The 17,593-nt window shown below is 40.5% G+C and overlaps 2 protein-coding genes across 6 annotated transcripts; both read left to right on the top strand.

Moving 5' to 3' along the window:
- The first annotated feature begins 3,609 nt into the window (after positions 1-3,609).
- LOC105279028 (tryptophan 5-hydroxylase 1) lies at positions 3,610-10,163 on the top strand. Of its 3 annotated transcripts, XM_026972532.1 has the most exons (13): positions 3,824-3,906; positions 4,025-4,143; positions 4,603-4,707; positions 4,857-5,070; positions 5,680-5,783; positions 5,893-5,960; positions 6,041-6,091; positions 6,871-6,969; positions 7,068-7,114; positions 7,253-7,388; positions 7,510-7,636; positions 7,878-8,107; positions 9,020-10,163. In XM_026972532.1, the coding sequence occupies exons 2-13, from the start codon at positions 4,045-4,047 to the stop codon at positions 9,363-9,365; spliced, it is 1,626 nt and encodes a 541-aa protein (XP_026828333.1). In that variant the 5' UTR covers positions 3,824-3,906; positions 4,025-4,044; the 3' UTR covers positions 9,366-10,163. The 3 variants fall into 3 exon arrangements, with proteins under 3 accessions (XP_026828331.1, XP_026828332.1, XP_026828333.1); XM_026972530.1 differs by having other exon boundaries at positions 3,610-4,197; XM_026972531.1 differs by having other exon boundaries at positions 3,612-4,143.
- A 2,593-nt stretch (positions 10,164-12,756) lies between these two features.
- LOC105279027 (suppressor APC domain-containing protein 2) lies at positions 12,757-16,653 on the top strand. 3 transcript variants are annotated; one of them, XM_011338559.3, is made up of 5 exons: positions 12,757-13,954; positions 14,167-14,313; positions 14,388-14,600; positions 15,840-15,996; positions 16,063-16,653. In XM_011338559.3, the coding sequence occupies exons 1-4, from the start codon at positions 13,091-13,093 to the stop codon at positions 15,984-15,986; spliced, it is 1,371 nt and encodes a 456-aa protein (XP_011336861.1). In that variant the 5' UTR covers positions 12,757-13,090; the 3' UTR covers positions 15,987-15,996; positions 16,063-16,653. The 3 variants fall into 3 exon arrangements, with proteins under 3 accessions (XP_011336861.1, XP_011336860.1, XP_011336859.1); XM_011338558.3 differs by having other exon boundaries at positions 12,758-13,954; positions 15,840-15,987; XM_011338557.3 differs by having other exon boundaries at positions 12,760-13,954; positions 15,840-15,982.
- The last annotated feature ends 940 nt before the right edge of the window (positions 16,654-17,593 follow it).

The raw sequence follows: 17,593 nt of genomic DNA, 5'->3' as shown, positions 1-17,593 counted from the left end.
CAAAACAAGAATTATAAGATCAATTATTATGACGTGCAAAAGTTCTTGTAGATTGTGCAATTTTTCTTTATTGAAACAATCGATACAGCATAAATTAGTCAAAGTATTTTCTCTTTTCTGCGACTTTTTTCCATCTTTCCAGCAATATACGAATGCTACGTCGAAAGAAGGAATTATCTTTTGAGGCAATCCATTCATCGAGTCATTGGCAAGAACTTATGCACTGATCTAGTAAACTCAAGTAAATAAATAATAAAATAAAATAAAATAAAATATTAAATAGCGAACCAAATCAGGCCAGTTAAATATAAACAAATTTACCAAACTGAGTTTCACGTTATGACTCATGATGCATCCGTTAACTTTGTATATTTATCCCCTTAACGTAATATCGCTTATATTTCTTCTATTCGCGAACATTCTTCAACATGTTAACGCTCCCGTTATCTCAAAAAGCAAACTGCGCAATGTCAGGCAATTATCAAAAATTGTTCAACAACATTTCGACACTCGCCAATTCTTGTTGGCGTTGAGCCAAAATCAAGTTGCACCAGACGCGTGTACGTGAACGTCGATACCGTCAGGTACGTGGAAACATTTTTCAATCCATGTCCCGGCGTAACTCTTCCTCACGTCCACCCCCATCTCTCGAGCCGCCAGTCAGCCCCCTATTCGTGCCGAGAGGAGGCTCAGAAAGGATCCTGCTGTTTGCCGATGAATTGCCATCGTTCCACGAGTACTCTGCGCAGTAAGCGGATGTTTTAATCGATGAAAAAAAAATCTTAGCCGATTTAGCTCAAGATCATTGGAGAGACGCTTTAAAGAAGAACGCATCTCGCGAAGGTGAAGCAACAGGCGGGCCCATTGACGTTAAAAGCGGCAGCGCTACGACATGAGCGTGCTACAAAGCGCGGCTAAACATACGAGGGAGATACTCGTAAAAGGTGCACGATATAAAACATGCACATCTCGTGGCAAAGGAATAAAAGGAATAAAATATAACAATAAAGTAACAATTTATTTTTTAAAATAAATGTCTTCTTAATTAAAAGAGCCTGCAGCGTTCGCGATACAACTCGATCGTGTTCAAGGAAAATAAATATTGAGAGAGAAAGAGAGAGGGATCGTTAGAAAGAGACAAGATCCTCGACACGGCAGCAATTAAACGCGTTTTTATTACTGAAGAGGAGCCTCATTAACATTAACGAAGGCAAAGATTCAGACGACACGAGGCGGAACGATAGCGACGGTATCGACTACGTCTGACCTAGTGGCTTTTGTCGCACAGAAGTGGAGGACAAAAGCTAGATTCGCGTGTTCGCCGACGTGTCCTATCCCACCCCGTTTGATCTCGCGGCGAGACTTCCTTGGACGTGGACACGTCGCTGCGGATATAGCTGCTTCTTCGACTTCGCCGTGCGTTCATCCAGCCGGAAATCCAACGGATGTTCAGCGGATGTCGCCGGCACGCGGAGGGACATCACCGAATCTACCGATGCGAGTGACGCGCGATTAGAGTAGAAAATCGAGACCAACGAAATTAAATTATTATATAATAACTTAAATAATATATTTAAATTATAAATTATTAGATAATAAATTTAATAATATATTAAATTGTCAATTAAATAATATAGAGAAAAGTCCCCGATTATGAGATACCATATCGATTTTGCCGAATGTAAGAAAATCTATAGGCAGAATTTAAAAATGTAATACGTTCTCTTGAAGAGAATTTAATAAGCTTTAGGTTGGTCAAATGAAAAATCTAATTTAAATATTATTTTTTCTGAAAATTAAAAAAATTTGAAAAAAGAGCTTTACGCAAGATCGCGAAAGTGTGCTCCTAATATAAGATACCTTGAGAAATCGGTGTTAAAGTGCAAAATACATCAGTATTGCAAGTAAAAACCTTTATTAGATATTTTTATAAAAATACTGCTGCCACAGCCTTCGCCAAATCTTCACGATTCCCCACTGTCGACGCTTCCTCGTATCTCTAACCTCCATAGTCAGATTCTATAAAAATTAAATACACAAAAATTCGTAATATAAATTCGTATTAACTTTTCTTTAACCTTAACGTAGTATTTTCTTTCTTTTTATTACACTACATAATCTTCATATTCGAGCAATAATTATCTCATATTAAGAGTATCCTGAATATCTCATTATACGAGCCACGCGCCTAGCGGTTCCGCGATCATGAAATCTAACCTCTACAATTAAGCAATTCAACAAATCGCGTATTTTCCTGTTACTACGATTCTACTCTATCATTGCATACTGAATTTATTGCCAACCATTTCTTTATTATATAATAAACAAGGTTTAAAGACTTACCTCAAGTTCCTTTGACATGTTCACAATTTCACAAACCGTTTCTTGCAAAAGCTAAACGCAATAACGAACAATGAATTTTTCACTAAATACATTTTACACCAAGAGTAATAAGTTCATGGTGGAACTAACAGATGGTACTCACTAGTTTAGCAGAAACTCCAGTATCTCATATTAGGAGCATATCTCATAATAGGGGATTTCTCTATAATATACATACATATATATATATATATAAATCATACCAACGAAATTAAATTATTATATAATAACTTAAATAATATATTTAAATTATAAATTATTAGATAATAAATTTACTAATATATTAAATTGTCAATTAAATAATATATAATAAATATATATATATATAAATCATTAAATACGACAATTTGAATTAATGCAAGTTGAATAGCAAATTTGCTACGAATCTCGGAGAAAGCGCGGGAGGCACTTCATGTCTCGAGAATTTACCGTCTCCGAGTGCGTTCCGATGAGATGGAAGAGACGATGCGAGAGTATCGTCGGGGATCGAACGATACTCTCAATCTTGCTTAACGCCGGGAGGAAACACCCGGTATAATTTAGCGAGGGTAGAACCACACGCGCACGCCGGCTGATAGTGGTAGTGATAGTGATAGTGGTAAGTGATGGACACTGGTAATGTGCTGCATCTGCTTTGCCCGTGGGAGCGCGAGGACTCCTCTCGAGGGCGTTCGAGCTTTTATTAAACGGTGTCTTTGTTCCACAGGACGCAACGGAGAACGGAAGATCGGGCACTCTTCTCCCCGAATAGGAAATCACCCCCTCGTGCTGACTCGACATTTGATACTTGCGATCACAACATTGCGTCACAATATAAAGATAATTGGAAAATAAAAAAATTACGTGCAATCGGGTATGCAACAATTTTGCGTATCAGTCTGTAATCTGAGACGTTCATCATGAATGTAGTGATAATTGCGCAACATTTGAAATAGCTTCGCGAACCATTACGATTTTACATAGTAAATCTATCACAACGAAAATTGAATGCACATAAAATATGCAAATAATTTAAATATCGTGATTAGCACAAAATCGATGCACAGAAGATCGTGACGGTCTATTTATTTTTTAATATTCTCTTTTCTTTCTCTTTTCAAACGGAGAGGAAGAAACACCGTTTCATCTCTCAGATAAAAATCGACTCTGAAATAAAGAAGCAACGGACGCTCACGCCTCTCGTTTATCGGAGCCCTCGCGATTTTGCACGCGCTATTCGTTAGTGTTCGGTCCCTCCCTCGCGTTATCCTCCCCCGCGAGGAGCTCCAGTGACGTCACCCGCGAGGAATATATTCCGGGACCGGCAGCGCTTGCACCACCGTTAAACTGGGTGAACCGAACGCTCGTCTTCAACCCCATGAAAAGTTTCACCCGACCAATGGGAATCGCCGGCGGCGTCGTGCGCCGCCCAATCATGGCGAGATCGTCATTGAGGAGAACGAGCGCGGACGGGGGAGACCGAGGTCTTAAGAGAACCCTGTCAAGGATGGTACCGACACACTGTTGCTTGCGCCCTTAAAGACAGTGAGTCGCCAATCGGTTGGCGAACGTCGCGCGACACCCTAAAAAAATTCGTTTCACCGATACGGAAATTATCTGACGAACGAATCTCACCCGGTGTTTTCTTCTTCCCCCGCGTTAGACTGTTCGCCGAAGGTCATCATGAGTGGATCGGGAAAGAGCCTCCTCGGGGTCTGGTTGTACAAGAGAGGCCAGAACTGGGCCGTCAAAGAGGGAAGTCCGCTGCACAAGCCCCACGATGTACGTCATCGCGTACCCGAAGAAAGTTTGGATGATAGAGCGAGAAGAAATTTGGTTTGTTGCCCGTTTCTGACGGCTCGGTGATTCAATTTAAAGCTACATGCGTCTCATATACACGAAACCTTATCGAACTTTAAATGGATGTTTAGCCTTTGAGAGGAGTTAATCTCGATTATTGCACAAACGTTAAATTGGAAAATTTGCTACTTTATAAAGCAAACGAATTAATGAGAAATTCTTAGCGTCAATTTAATATAAATGTCTTTCACTTACTTGCATCATTTACTTTTAATAATTTCCTTAATCGAGCATTTAATCGCAGTTTAATTTCAGTTAGAGTGAAGCTAAAAGCGTTTAAAAAGATCGATTGTATACAGTAATAAACAAGACTTGCGGTAGCAAAAGAAGAAATCCCGGATAAGTGTTTTAATAAACGAACGCGCTCTCTCGTTCATTCAGATCCCCATGGAAGAGAATAATAAAGGCAATGATAACAAGAATTCTGTGATATTCTCCCTGAAGAATCAAGTCGGTGGATTGGCTCGAGCGCTTCAAGTATTTCAGGTATGCCTTCTTAAGTTCCTCAATAAATTAGTTAACGTATTTAAAAGACCAACTATTTAAAAAAAAACCGCCAACGAATACCGGGTGACGTCGTGAGCATGTTTGCAAAAAGATGCTGAAGAGAAACATATTTTTCCCGTCACGCGAAGGACTTGGGTATAAACGTGGTGCACATCGAGTCGCGGAAATCTCTGCGCCGCGGGTCCGAGTACGACATCCTCGTGGACGTCGAATGCGACTCAAAGCGGATGGAACAACTGATGAAGATGCTGAGCCGTGAGGTAGCGGCTATCAATCTCGCTCATTACGAGCAAATCGGAACTATACCGCACGCGCCTTCCCTCTCTGCCGCGGCCAGCTTCGGTGAGTTCCCAAACATCCAACGAATGTCGGTAGAATAAATTTTTTATTACGATGAAACACGGTTAATCCGGTATTAGTGCCCGTGCACGATATAACTATACGTTTGATAAAACTTTGGCGCGATGAACAGCTTCAGGCAGAAACACGCTTTAATCCTGACAGAATTGCTCGCTGCAATAATAAATAAACTAAAAACCACGCCAATTTGTTCGATACTTATTAAATAATTGAGTGATTCGCGTTGAATATTTAGAGTTTAGACTGTCCATTTGTAAAATTGAATACCTAATCATTTAATATAATCATTTGATAATTTGTTAACGTCACGTTTACGTTTCCGTATTCACATCTTTGACAGACTCTGAATCAACTTTATAAATTGATTGATAGTCGAATTTAATTCACGGATATACCGAAGACATTGATCAAGCTGGCTTACCGCAATGCGCGCCGCTCTCCCGCCGGGAAAGAGTAGAATTTGTAAGTCCGATGTGAAATTTGTAGCGAGTTTCCACGCGTCGTTGCTATTTCGATCTTCCCGAGACTCTCGTTAATGGAATACCTTATCGCGCGCGATAATCGGGACACGGTAGAATCTCGATTTTATAGATTTCAGCGAGGTGGACATGCCCTGGTTCCCGCGGAAGATATCGGATCTCGATAGGGCGCAGAAGGTTCTCATGTACGGGTCGGAATTGGACGCGGATCATCCCGTATGTTTCCATGATTAAATCATGATGCATGCGATATGTACTACTATTATTGCAGCCGCCTCCCCTCGCGCTCATTTATAACATCGTCGCGATTGTTGATTCATTGTAGGGCTTCAAAGATCCCGTGTACCGCAAACGTCGTGAGAAATTCGCCGAGATCGCCAACAGTTACAGATAGTAAGTAAGATAATAATTTAGTGAATGAGATAATGAGTTAAAGAATATTTTTTCTCACTACAAACAACGCGGCATTTTAGTGGACAACCGATACCGAGGGTGCAGTACACGCCGGAGGAGATCAGTACCTGGTACGTTTCCTTGCACCAGATTGCATCGTAGGATCATTTACTATGATCATTTAATAACTTGTTAAATACTGGCAAAATTAAAATTCGCAACATTCCAATAAAAAAATGTATTCTGCGCAATAATCGTTTTACACGGCTGAGAGACGACACTGGTATTACCGTGAATTAATTGTCATCGTTCTGTTCGTGCCGCGACTTTTATTCTCGTTAAATTACGAAGAAAACTACGAACGTGCTTTCGCGCACACGAAGGCAATCGATGGGAGAGATCGTTTCTGATACTTAAGTTATATATACAGGAAGGTATGCTTCCTGGCCTATCCGAAGCGGATTCTCACCTCTCACCAATCCGAAACTGGAAAATATATATATACATATATGTACACACACATCTCTCTCTCTCTCTCTCTATCTTCCTCGCCCCGAGCAGCTCTTTGTAGCGCACAAATCGAAGTAAGATTGGCACACGCTGAATGCACCCTTAATTGCGTCAATTTGATTTATCTTCGACGCGAGAAGAGATCCCAGAGCGACTCTTGGCTAATACAATCTCTCCAACTCGAATGCAACGACGCAGCTTCAACGGGCTTAATCAGGACGAGAGCTTTTTGGCAAGAGCTAAATATTTGTATGGCTCGACAACGGTTTGTCGTTTAACGACACTTAACGAGTATTCAAGAGAGATCGCAAATAGAAACGTGACATATATAAAAATAATTTAAAATATTATTAAAGTGAACATTTAAATTATATGTATTCTCTTGCAATTTTCGATTTAGGGGAACCGTTTTTCGCGAGCTTCACCAACTTTATCAAAAATTCGCGTGTAAGGAGTACTTGGAGAACTGGCCGAGATTGGTCAAGTATTGCGGATACAGGTATCGTGTAAAAATTAATTTTCATCAAACTTTATTTTATTAAATTTATTATTAATTTTATTATTAATAAAATTAATTTTGATGAAAATTTATTTCAGAGAAGACAATATACCGCAATTGCAGGACATAAACGTTTTCCTAAAGCGTGAGTAGCAAACTATAATGATCATTTAAATAATATAATCTATATTTTTTGATACAAGACACATGTAATTATCTTGTATAATTACCCTGTTCTCTCACGTGAGCGACGTGTGTTAAGCGAGATCCTCAATATCCGCAGGAACAACGGGATTTCAACTGCGTCCGGTCGCGGGTTACCTCACGCCGCGAGATTTTCTCTCCGGGCTCGCCTTTCGAGTGTTCCACTGCACCCAATACATCCGACACTCGTCCGATCCATTTTACACGCCAGAACCGTGAGTTTTGACGCAGCATCCTTTTTAAAAGCGCTAAAAAATAACGTTAAAATTACGGAACGTGTACTAGTAATAAAACAAAAAGTTTCTTTGTTGATAACAAGTTGTTATTTTATTTTAGGGATTGCTGTCACGAGCTGCTGGGCCATATGCCGCTGCTTGCCAACCCGAGTTTCGCGCAATTCTCCCAAGAACTTGGTCTGGCTTCCCTCGGCGCGTCGGACGAGGACATTGACAAACTGGCCACCGTAAATTTATATCAAATTAATTTTATTTATTTATAACTTTATTGCAGCGTTATTCAAAACATCAAATTATTGTAAAAATTAGATAGCGAAAGTTATCTCTCGTATTATATTATTCGTAAGTTAATAGTGCTGCCATTCTGTTAATTTAATATTTCGTCATTTTATTACAACGTAAAATGATAAGAAAAACGGATAAAAATGGAAAAGTTATATCTTTGCGATTTCTCCTTTTCACTTCCAGCTGTACTTTTTTACGGTGGAATTCGGATTGTGCAAGCAGGACGGTATGTTTCGCGTTTACGGGGCCGGCTTGCTGTCGTCGGTGGCGGAGTTGAAACACGCGGTGTCCGCGCCCGAGAAAACCATGCGATTCGAACCGGACGTCACTTGCAAGCAGGAGTGCATCATCACCGCGTTCCAAAACGCGTACTACTACACTGACAGTATAGATGAAGCGAAGGAGAAGATGAGGTAATTATCGTCAATTCCAATTAATTCATTAAAAGCCAATTACATCACAAAAATCGTTGTAAAATTGGTCTTATTTTAAAAATCTCTCTCTCATATAATATTATATACAGGGTGGCCCATTTTAATTTATACAATCGATTTTTTTTAAAACTAAAAGAGATACGAAAAAATGTTTCAGACAGACATGTCACGATTTCGAGGGGGACATAAGATGATACCATTGGTTTGACCTTGAATAGTCGTTTGAAGGTCACGCGAAGATCACCTTCAATTTCTTAAATTGAAACCCCAACTTTTTATTGCAGATTCTTATTCTCCATCGAAAAGTAAGTAACTTTTGTCTGAAACATTTTTCCGAAAAATGTCATTTTATGTCCTTAAAATGTCCTCAAAACTCATCTTGAAGATCATTTTAAGGACATAAGATGACATTTTTCGGAAAAATGTTTCAGACAAAAGTTACTTACTTTTCGATGGAGAATAAGAATCTGCAATAAAAAGTTGGGGTTTCAGTTTAAGAAATTGAAGGTGATCTTCGCGTGACCTTCAAATGACTATTCAAGGTCAAACCAATGGTATCATCTTATGTCCCCCTCGAAATCGTGACATGTCTGTCTGAAACATTTTTTCGTATCTCTTTTAGTTTTTTAAAAAATCGACTGTATAAATTAAAATGGGCCACCCTGTATATATATATCTATATATATATAGATATATATTTTTATTCTTATATCATTTAATAATTTTATATCATAGAAGATGTGTATCTCTCAAAAATGTAACATTGCCTGTTAACAAATTAAATTTATATCTTCCTCTTTCTTACTTTCGTTGTTATAATATTTTACTTATTATTCCATTATATTATTTACTCCATTACTATTATTATCTTATTATCCTCATTTTTCCCAGAGCATTCGCTAATCAGATTCAACGTCCGTTCGGAATACGTTACAATCCGTATACCCAGTCGGTGGAGGTGCTGACAGACGCTCAGAAAATTACCGCCGTAGTGAGCGAGCTGCGAGGCGATCTCTGCATAGTATCAAACGCTCTCCGGAAGATCCACGAGCAGGATGATACCGTCGACGTTGAGAGGATAACGAGCCTGCTGACGCAGGGCATCGAGATGCCGCAGGACAGCTCGTCCTCAGACAGCGACCAGCAGGACGACAGTCCCAATGCCGAAGAGGTGCATCCTCAAGAGGATCAGCAATCGCTCAATGACGATAAAGACGCAGTCGTTATGGGAGATTAAGCATGGTTCATTGCGGAACCTCCAAAATCGACATGAGGCGGATCAGAAGCGGATTCCACCCCGCCCCGTTTGACGAAAGATTGTCTTTTTAACCCGGAAACGCTCACCCGGGGTGATTCTCTCACCCCAGTGTCGAAAAGGTGAAGTTACAGTAATCTTCTTTATCGATCGAGATTTTTTGGTTTCTCCTTATTAAAAAAGAAAAATACATTTTTGGGAAAACCAATAAATTATAAAATAATAAAATATAAATTATAAAATAAATTATATAAATTCTAAAATAAATTATGAAACAATCAAGAATATGCAATACGTAATTAATAGCAATGACTTTTAATTGAGGTGTAAAAATCACCCCATATAAAAAAATGGGGTAAGCGTTTCCGGGTTAATTGAACGTGTCTCCTGTGCAAAGGTAGCGCGTCGTCTCTCAATGTCGAGTAGACGATGTAGATCGATTTATCATTTTTCCTTCATTCCTTTCACTGTTAATACATGTAAAAATATCGATAATAATTATTAGCTGACACAGGCGTGTGAGAGATATTGAATTGATTTAAAACATCAAGCGTTGAAAGAAAATATACGCAACGATATCGAGTATCGTAAACATCGTTCTATCTTTCTCTCTCTCTCGACGAGCAAAAAATGATTTGATTCGATCTGGATAATTATGTTAGATAATGTTTAGCGTGCTACTTCGGCTTTCGCTCTATCGTATGTACAAGCAGAATGTTAACTAGAATGCTACTCGATGTATCGTTATTGAATCAAGAATAAATGTAGCTGTAACAAGAATCCGATCTCGTTGCCCATACAGCACCGATTAATACAGAAAGCTTTCAGGAAGGTTTTAAAATCATTTCAAGATTTCACATTTCATATGCAACATTTCTGAAAATATTCCGCAATATGTCATATGAAATGTTGCAACAGAAATGTTTCTAAAACTTACCACATGCAATAAATTTGAAAAAATGTGAATATTGTAAAAAGTAAAATTATATATATATATATACCTAGACCAAGTATTCGATTTTTAGTGAAGCTAACCAATGGACAAAAAAATGCATTATCTTCATGTATCCTTTTTTTCTTTCAAATATAAGTGTTGGTTGAACAGAGAATTATATATCTATATAATTCTTTCCTTTTAATCAACTATTTGGAGGAAGAAAAAGGAAAATATATAATATAAGAATGGCTCTTTGTCAATGTGCCAACAATTCACGCTTTTTAAAGGGAAACTTGGTGAATACTTGGTTTAGCTATGTATGTGTATATCTATCCCAGACAGCACAAAATGTCCTCAGGATCATCCTGAATATGTCCAGGACGATTCAGGATATTTCGAGGATGTTTTAAGATATGATTCTAAATTTGTTTTATGAAAATTTAGTATGCATTTATAATTATTTTCAATTATGTAGAATATTTAACATAATTAGAAATTTTGAATATTGTAATAAAATATAAATATCCCATAAATATACACTGGATAACCACAGGATGTTTGTAAAATATATGGCCTGTCTATATTATATCAGATAGGCCATATATTTTACAAACATCCTGTGGTTATCCAGTGGATATTTATGGGATATTTATATTTTAATAAAGAAGAAAAAAAGAGTACTGGATCGGTTTTCCGGATGGTTATTTATAAGGTGATAACGCAAATGTTTCTTGCGAGAACGTCACGCCTGGCCTGGCCATCTATCGGTCGCTTGGTGAATTAGAGGCGGGAATCTCAGGATATCCTGGATGTGTTTAGGATAATTTTAGGACGTTATAAGCTGTCTATATTATATCAGATAGCTTATAACGTCCTAAAATTATCCTAAACACATCCAGGATATCCTGAGATTCCCGCCTCTAATTCACCAAGCGACCGATAGATGGCCAGGCCAGGCGTGACGTTCTCGCAAGAAACATTTGCGTTATCACCTTATAAATAACCATCCGGAAAACCGATCCAGTACTCTTTTCTTCTTCTTTTCTTTCGAAATCATTATTGCTTGAAGTGATATCTCATTCCAAAAGAGTGAGATTCCACTACACGAAATTTAGAGAGTAATTCATAAAATATAAAAATCTATTTTTTACAAAAATGTGACTTAACTCTGTCTATCTTTGAGGCACTGATAATAGAATTGATAAATACCCATACAGCACAGAAATCAATTAGGACATATATCCTGTGGACGTCCCTGCGACGTCCCCTGGAGCTTTTGTGCTGTATGGGTTTCGTTTTTGAAACGTATGAATAATATCCCAAACATATCCTATAGAAATCCTTAGGATATTTCATAGGATTTCCCTCGATATTCCAGAGGATCATATACGGCTATCATTTCCTCTTCCTCGGGACATCCAGAGAAGATCCGAGAATTAAAATGGGATATCCTCAGGATATCACACATGTACGTCCTGGATGTTCTTCGGATGTCCTTAGGACATCCTTGTGCTGTCTGGGATATATCTGATATATATAGATATATATGCATATCTATATACATCTTATATATATTATGTATTTTTTTCATTAAGCATATTTCAGAAATCATATTTATTATATTAATTAGATTGCAAATATTAAATAAAAACGTACAATAAAAATAATAAATACATTTTACATATAATTTTTATTATAACTTTTTAGTATTTGCAATCTTCTGAATACTCGTATAATAAATTTAAATATAATTTCTGAAGTATTTTCAATTTATTTTAATAAGAGCTTTGTAATTTGTGTGCAACATCATAGGAAAGTTTCAAAATTATTTCAATTAACCTTTAGTAATATATCAAAAAGATTTCAGCTATTTTAATAATCTTTCGGCAATACTTCAGAAAGGTTGCAGATTGATCTATACCTTTCAGCAACCTTTCTACAAGGTTTTGAATGCAAGTGTCGCGGACATTTTGCTATTCCGGAGTTGTCTCATAACTGTTGCAGAAACATTTTGCAATGTTTACGAGATGCTTTCATCTGTCAGATAAAATACTTCTGAAATATTTCTGAAATGTTTTCGTGCTGTATGGGTGGTCACTCGAATTTACTGTATGCTTCATATAAATTGTTTTCCCCCGACATTCATAAAATTTCTGCTATAAGAATAACTCTGATTAAATCTTCTTAAATTCTACGAAACAAATAAATCGTATAACTTCCAACAAACCTTTTTGATCCGTTTCTTTCATCATTCCTACCGTCCATTCACTTCCCGGAATTCAATTTCATTCGAGAATCTCGATCAGATGCTCCTTAGGTCAAGCGCTCCGACATAGAGGAGCGTGGAGAGTAACCAGTAAAAAAGCGCTTTTAAAAACTCACCAGATTGTCCCTAGACTCGGAGCAATCCGCCCGCTCAGCGTCCAGACTATTCGCGTGCGTTTCATGGCGGCGTATGACCGCGCGAGAGGTTAATTCGTGGCTTGTTGTGACAAAGTGATACGGGACGACGAACCCGGAGGAAAATCATGCTCCTGTTGGATGATTCGAGCGTTCGCGAGAGTCAGTGACGGTTTATCGGTGCTGAAGATACGCGAACAGTATAAATAGCGAGGGAGAAAACGCTGGGAGATGAACGGTCAGCCGAGTGTCAGCGAAACCTTCGAACGCCAACGATGCGCCTGCCGTCAGCCGAGACGTAGGGCGTAACTCCGCGCTCGAGAGCCTTTCGGGTTAGCTGACCTTTCGGGTGGAGCTCGGAGTGGCGGACATGGCGCAGATGCAGGCACCGACGACGGACGGGTTGCCGAAGTACTTCGTCACCGCGATGCGCACGCTGTTCGACATAATGGACGACCAGAACAGTGGCTTCATCAAGTACACGGACATCGAGTGCCGCTGGCAGGCCGAGGGGAACGCGTGCCTGCCGAAGGGCGTGCTCGACAACCTGAAGAAGGTCACCCCGCCGAACGGCCTGCTGTCGTTCGACAGGTTCTGCTCGGGGCTGAAGCTGTGCCTGCTGCAGATACACACGCACGCCGAGCCGAGGAAGCACGACGGCGGGAGCGGCCAGCCGAGCCGGCCGCCGTCCGCGCCGATCCTCATCCCTGACGGGCAGAGCAAGGCGCTCGCCTGGAGCTCGCCGAACACCGCTGCGATCAGACCGAACAACGCCATGTCCCAGCAGCGCACGCTCAGCATGCCGCAGCTGCTGGCGAATACCGCTGGCCGGAAGGACGTGGCGGCGCAGCTGGAGCTGATGGATGCCAGGAACGTAGCCGAGCCGAAGATCAACAAGGTGTACGGTCCGCCCAAGCCACCGAGGACCGGCGCCGCCCTGGTCGAGGGCAGGACGATGGGCGGGGAGCGTAACTTTGACAAGTCCGAGATCAGAACGGCGCTGCAGAACTGGCAGATGGGCCTGATGATGAGCGACGAGAAGGAGAAGCGTCAGCTGCAGCCGGTGAATTACAGGCCGGACGCCAGAATGCTGCTGAGGCCGGCCAGGGTGCTCGGCGACGGCAAGGCAGTTGATATGCAGAGCAATCAGCTCGGCCTGCAGGCCAAGAAGCCGTCGAGCCGACGCAGAGAGCCCAGGCGACACACGTTGCAGAATGGTATTGATTACAATATGGTAAAGACGTTCTCCTCTAGGACTCCCAACTAATACTTGGTGATTGGTTCTGGGTATGCACGAGTATCGTTGATTAACACACCTATGTATCTATAAAAAAAATAATAGAAGCCTTGATAACTTCTGTTATCTCGTCGGCTGATGTGTAAGTGATAGTTGGGAAGCCTGTGCCTCCGAGACTCCCGAGGGAAACCTTTCCCTGCCGTTTTCAGATGAAGAGAATGAAGCAGATCGAGCAGGAGAAGGACGTGCTGCTCCAAGGTCTGGCCGCAGTCGATAAGGCTAGGGAGTGGTACATGAAGCAGGTCTCCGCCACGCAGGAGAAGATCAAGCACCTTGGACGAATGGGTTCTCACGTGGTAGGAAACGATTCTCTCACCTTACAAAGGATCCATCGGTGCAGCGTGCGCATTCCTGGCTTTACCTTTCGTAGGAGCAATGGACGGAGGCGCAGCAGGAACGCTTGGAGCTGCAGCGCGCGCGAGTCCTCGAGGTGAATCGGCATCTGGCCGCCCTGATAAGCAGCTGGGAACGCGGGGGGCTGCCCCTGCACATGAATCTCGCTTTCCTGAGCGCGCCGACGTCGGTTCAGCTGCAGCAGGACACGCTGTCGAGGCTCAGACAGCAGAATCACAGATTGACCGAGGTAAAGAGTGTAAAAACGATGATGTTTTATTCGAGCAATTACCTTAATGGTAATTATGTACTTTAACGGACCCAGCCGCGATGACCTTGACCTTGACATATGTTGTCAAGGTCACCCCTCCTGAGTGACCTTGAAGAAGTTTTAGCCGTCGCTCGTTGTTTGTTAAAAAGTTATAAACAAAGAAAGTTTAATGATTTCGCACGAATTTTTAGCTGTCCACGTGAAGCAAGAACATGATACTGACATATATTACAAAGGTTACCTTCCCGAATAACCCGCACTAGGTTTTAGTCGTCGATCGTTGTTTATGAAAAAGTTATTAACAAAAGAAATTTCGAAAATATAGTAGTTATTTTGAAGAAATATTGAATATTGAAAGATATAAACGACGAATATGTATATGAACGAAGAAAGGAAAGTCATTTAAAGCAGTGAATTGTTAATATATAGAATAGTTTCTTTTAATATAAGTACAAAGTATTCTTCGCTTTAACCAAAAGCACAAACAGTTAAATACAAAGTATTCTCTGCTTTAACTTAACCTAACCTAACCTAACCTAACCTAACCTAACCTGGTTAGGTTATATTTTCCGAAACTGGAGCCCCGGACCAACGCTCGTTTTCAGCCCGCTTCGCGGGAGGGCGGAGGGGAGGGGCTTTGCCCCTCCCCCCCGCCGGGACCAGTGTAACAGATTTCACCGTGCAGATTTTGATCACCTGGTACACGCCACGGATTCCGGTGGGGGGAGGGGCAAAGCCTCTTCCCCCCGCCCTCCCACGAAGCGGGCTGAAAACGAGCGTATGTATGTGTCCGGGGTTCCAGTTTCGGAAAATATAACCTAACCCAAACCTATTTCTGATTTAAAGCTAAAATTCCATGAAATATACTCTTTCGTAAACGTATATGGTATCGTAAAATTATGCTTTATTCATTAAACATTTTTGTTAATAACTTTTTAACAAACAACGAGCGAAGGGTGAAACCTAGTGCGGGTTATTCAGGAAGGTGACCTTTGTAATATGTGTCAAACTCAAGTCCTTGCTTCGCGTGGACAGCTGAAAATTCGTGCAAAATTATTAAACTTCTTTTGTTAATAACTTTTTAAGAAACAACGAGCGACGGCTAAACCTCTTCAAGGTCACTCAGGAGGGTGACCTTGACAACATATGTCAAGGTCAAGGTCATCGGAGGTTGGTCCGTTTAAGTACATAATTACCTACCTTAATTCTGAATTACAGGAAGTTAGCAAGAAGAATCAACGGATAGCCCTGCTCGAGCAGGAGAAGGACAGCCTGGTCAGAGAATTGTACAGTAGGCAGCCCGGGCTGGTCCAGTCCCGACGAGCAACGATGATTCACGAACAGCACGATCAGACATTCATGTAAGGTACTAACAGTACGTAGATTCGTCGTTGCCGACGGTGGACGGAGCCTAGAATCTCCATGGTAACTCTCTTTTCAGAATATAAGTATTCCAGACTTTGGGAAACGCGTTGCGAGAGTGGTAGGGATTAACGTTAAACGAATAAAGTAGAGAGAAGTGTAAAAGTAGCGAGATTAAAGTACCGAGGGCACTCATTGGTGAAAGAGATGGATGGGAAGAATTGTGGGAAACCCGGTGCGGAGTCTTACTTGGTGCTCCTGGGTGCTCTACGATGCTCTCGTCCTCTGAGCTTTCACGAAGCGGTCCGCTAGCACTGCCAACATTGCCGAATCGTCTTAGAATGTAACGTTAGAGCTTGCAGCTATGTAGTACACGGGGAAAATAAATTAGCGAGCCGATATATCGATATATCGTACGATAACGCCATGTCATTCGTCAAATAAAATATTATTTGATTAATTTGTTGATTTAAAGGAGGCCAACGCGCGCTCCCTTATCAGTTCGATATCTCGCGTTAGTTAAGGTTGTAAAGTATACACTACTAATGTGCAATTACTTATATAGATGTGTAATTTTTTTCAAGGGCAAATAAGATGCCTTAAACATTTCTGTAATCCATAAAAAACAACAAGATTTCTTAATAAATTATTATATAATTATTCTACTTAACAGGCGTGGATTTACTTTTTTGTACCTAATATTTCGAGTCGCATATTTCCGTCTTGCAACAGCGCATCCTTGACTCGTGGTTCTTGAACTCGCGAGGATTTTATTGCATTTATTATTCCGTCGAGAAGAGCGATTTTATGGATCCCGTCTCCATGACACACATTTCATCAATTTCCGGATTTAGAGCCGCCAGTGTCAAATGTTATCGAATTGTGGAACGCGATAGCACGTTACGAAGATATGCCCGTCAAATCCGTTAGTTTAAATCTCGCACGATACATGCACCACCATCCGCTTAATTAGTAGTAGAAAAAAGTGCTTATCATTAGCATTTCTTAACGTAAAACGGGCTAATTTAAGACTCGGAGTGAGTAATGCGCTATTTTTCATATTGCACGAAAGGAAAAAAAAAACACAAAATCTATTTTGTGTTTCACAAATAAAAGTATAAATTTCTCGATAAGAAAATCCCCGAGCTCAATTTGGTGGACCCGTCTATTGTTTGGTCTACGTGCAACACTCCGAAATAAATCCACGTGTGTGTCCGCGCGTTCGAAAGATCGGGATCCAAAAAGATCCCACCGAGACGCGGGCTTTTTTCGCGGCGAAAATAGAAGTGCCGCGTCGGAACGGCGATTCTGTAACAGTTGCACAAAATTGAGCGAATTGAAGTACATCTTAAATTGCTACTTGGTAAAATTAGAAAAAAAAGATCGCAAATACTGGCAATATTTTTAGCTTAAGGGGGGAGCCTGCTTTAGAACGTTGAAAATAAGGTATAATTTTACGAATTTTTTTGGAGAAACTATACAGCGGATCATTATAAAACTTTGATGCATTTATTAGTGCATGTTTAAAGATAAAAAAAATTATTTTTTGATTTGAATATATCGCCTGTAAAGGTCGTCCTGGAGGCATCTTAGTGCAGCTGGCATTGTAA

The sequence above is a fragment of the Ooceraea biroi genome, chromosome 9 (assembly GCF_003672135.1).
Source record: "Ooceraea biroi isolate clonal line C1 chromosome 9, Obir_v5.4, whole genome shotgun sequence".
Lineage (NCBI taxonomy): Eukaryota > Metazoa > Arthropoda > Insecta > Hymenoptera > Formicidae > Ooceraea > Ooceraea biroi.
Note: the sequence above shows the minus strand (reverse complement) of the source record. Positions and strands in the feature narration are given on the sequence as shown.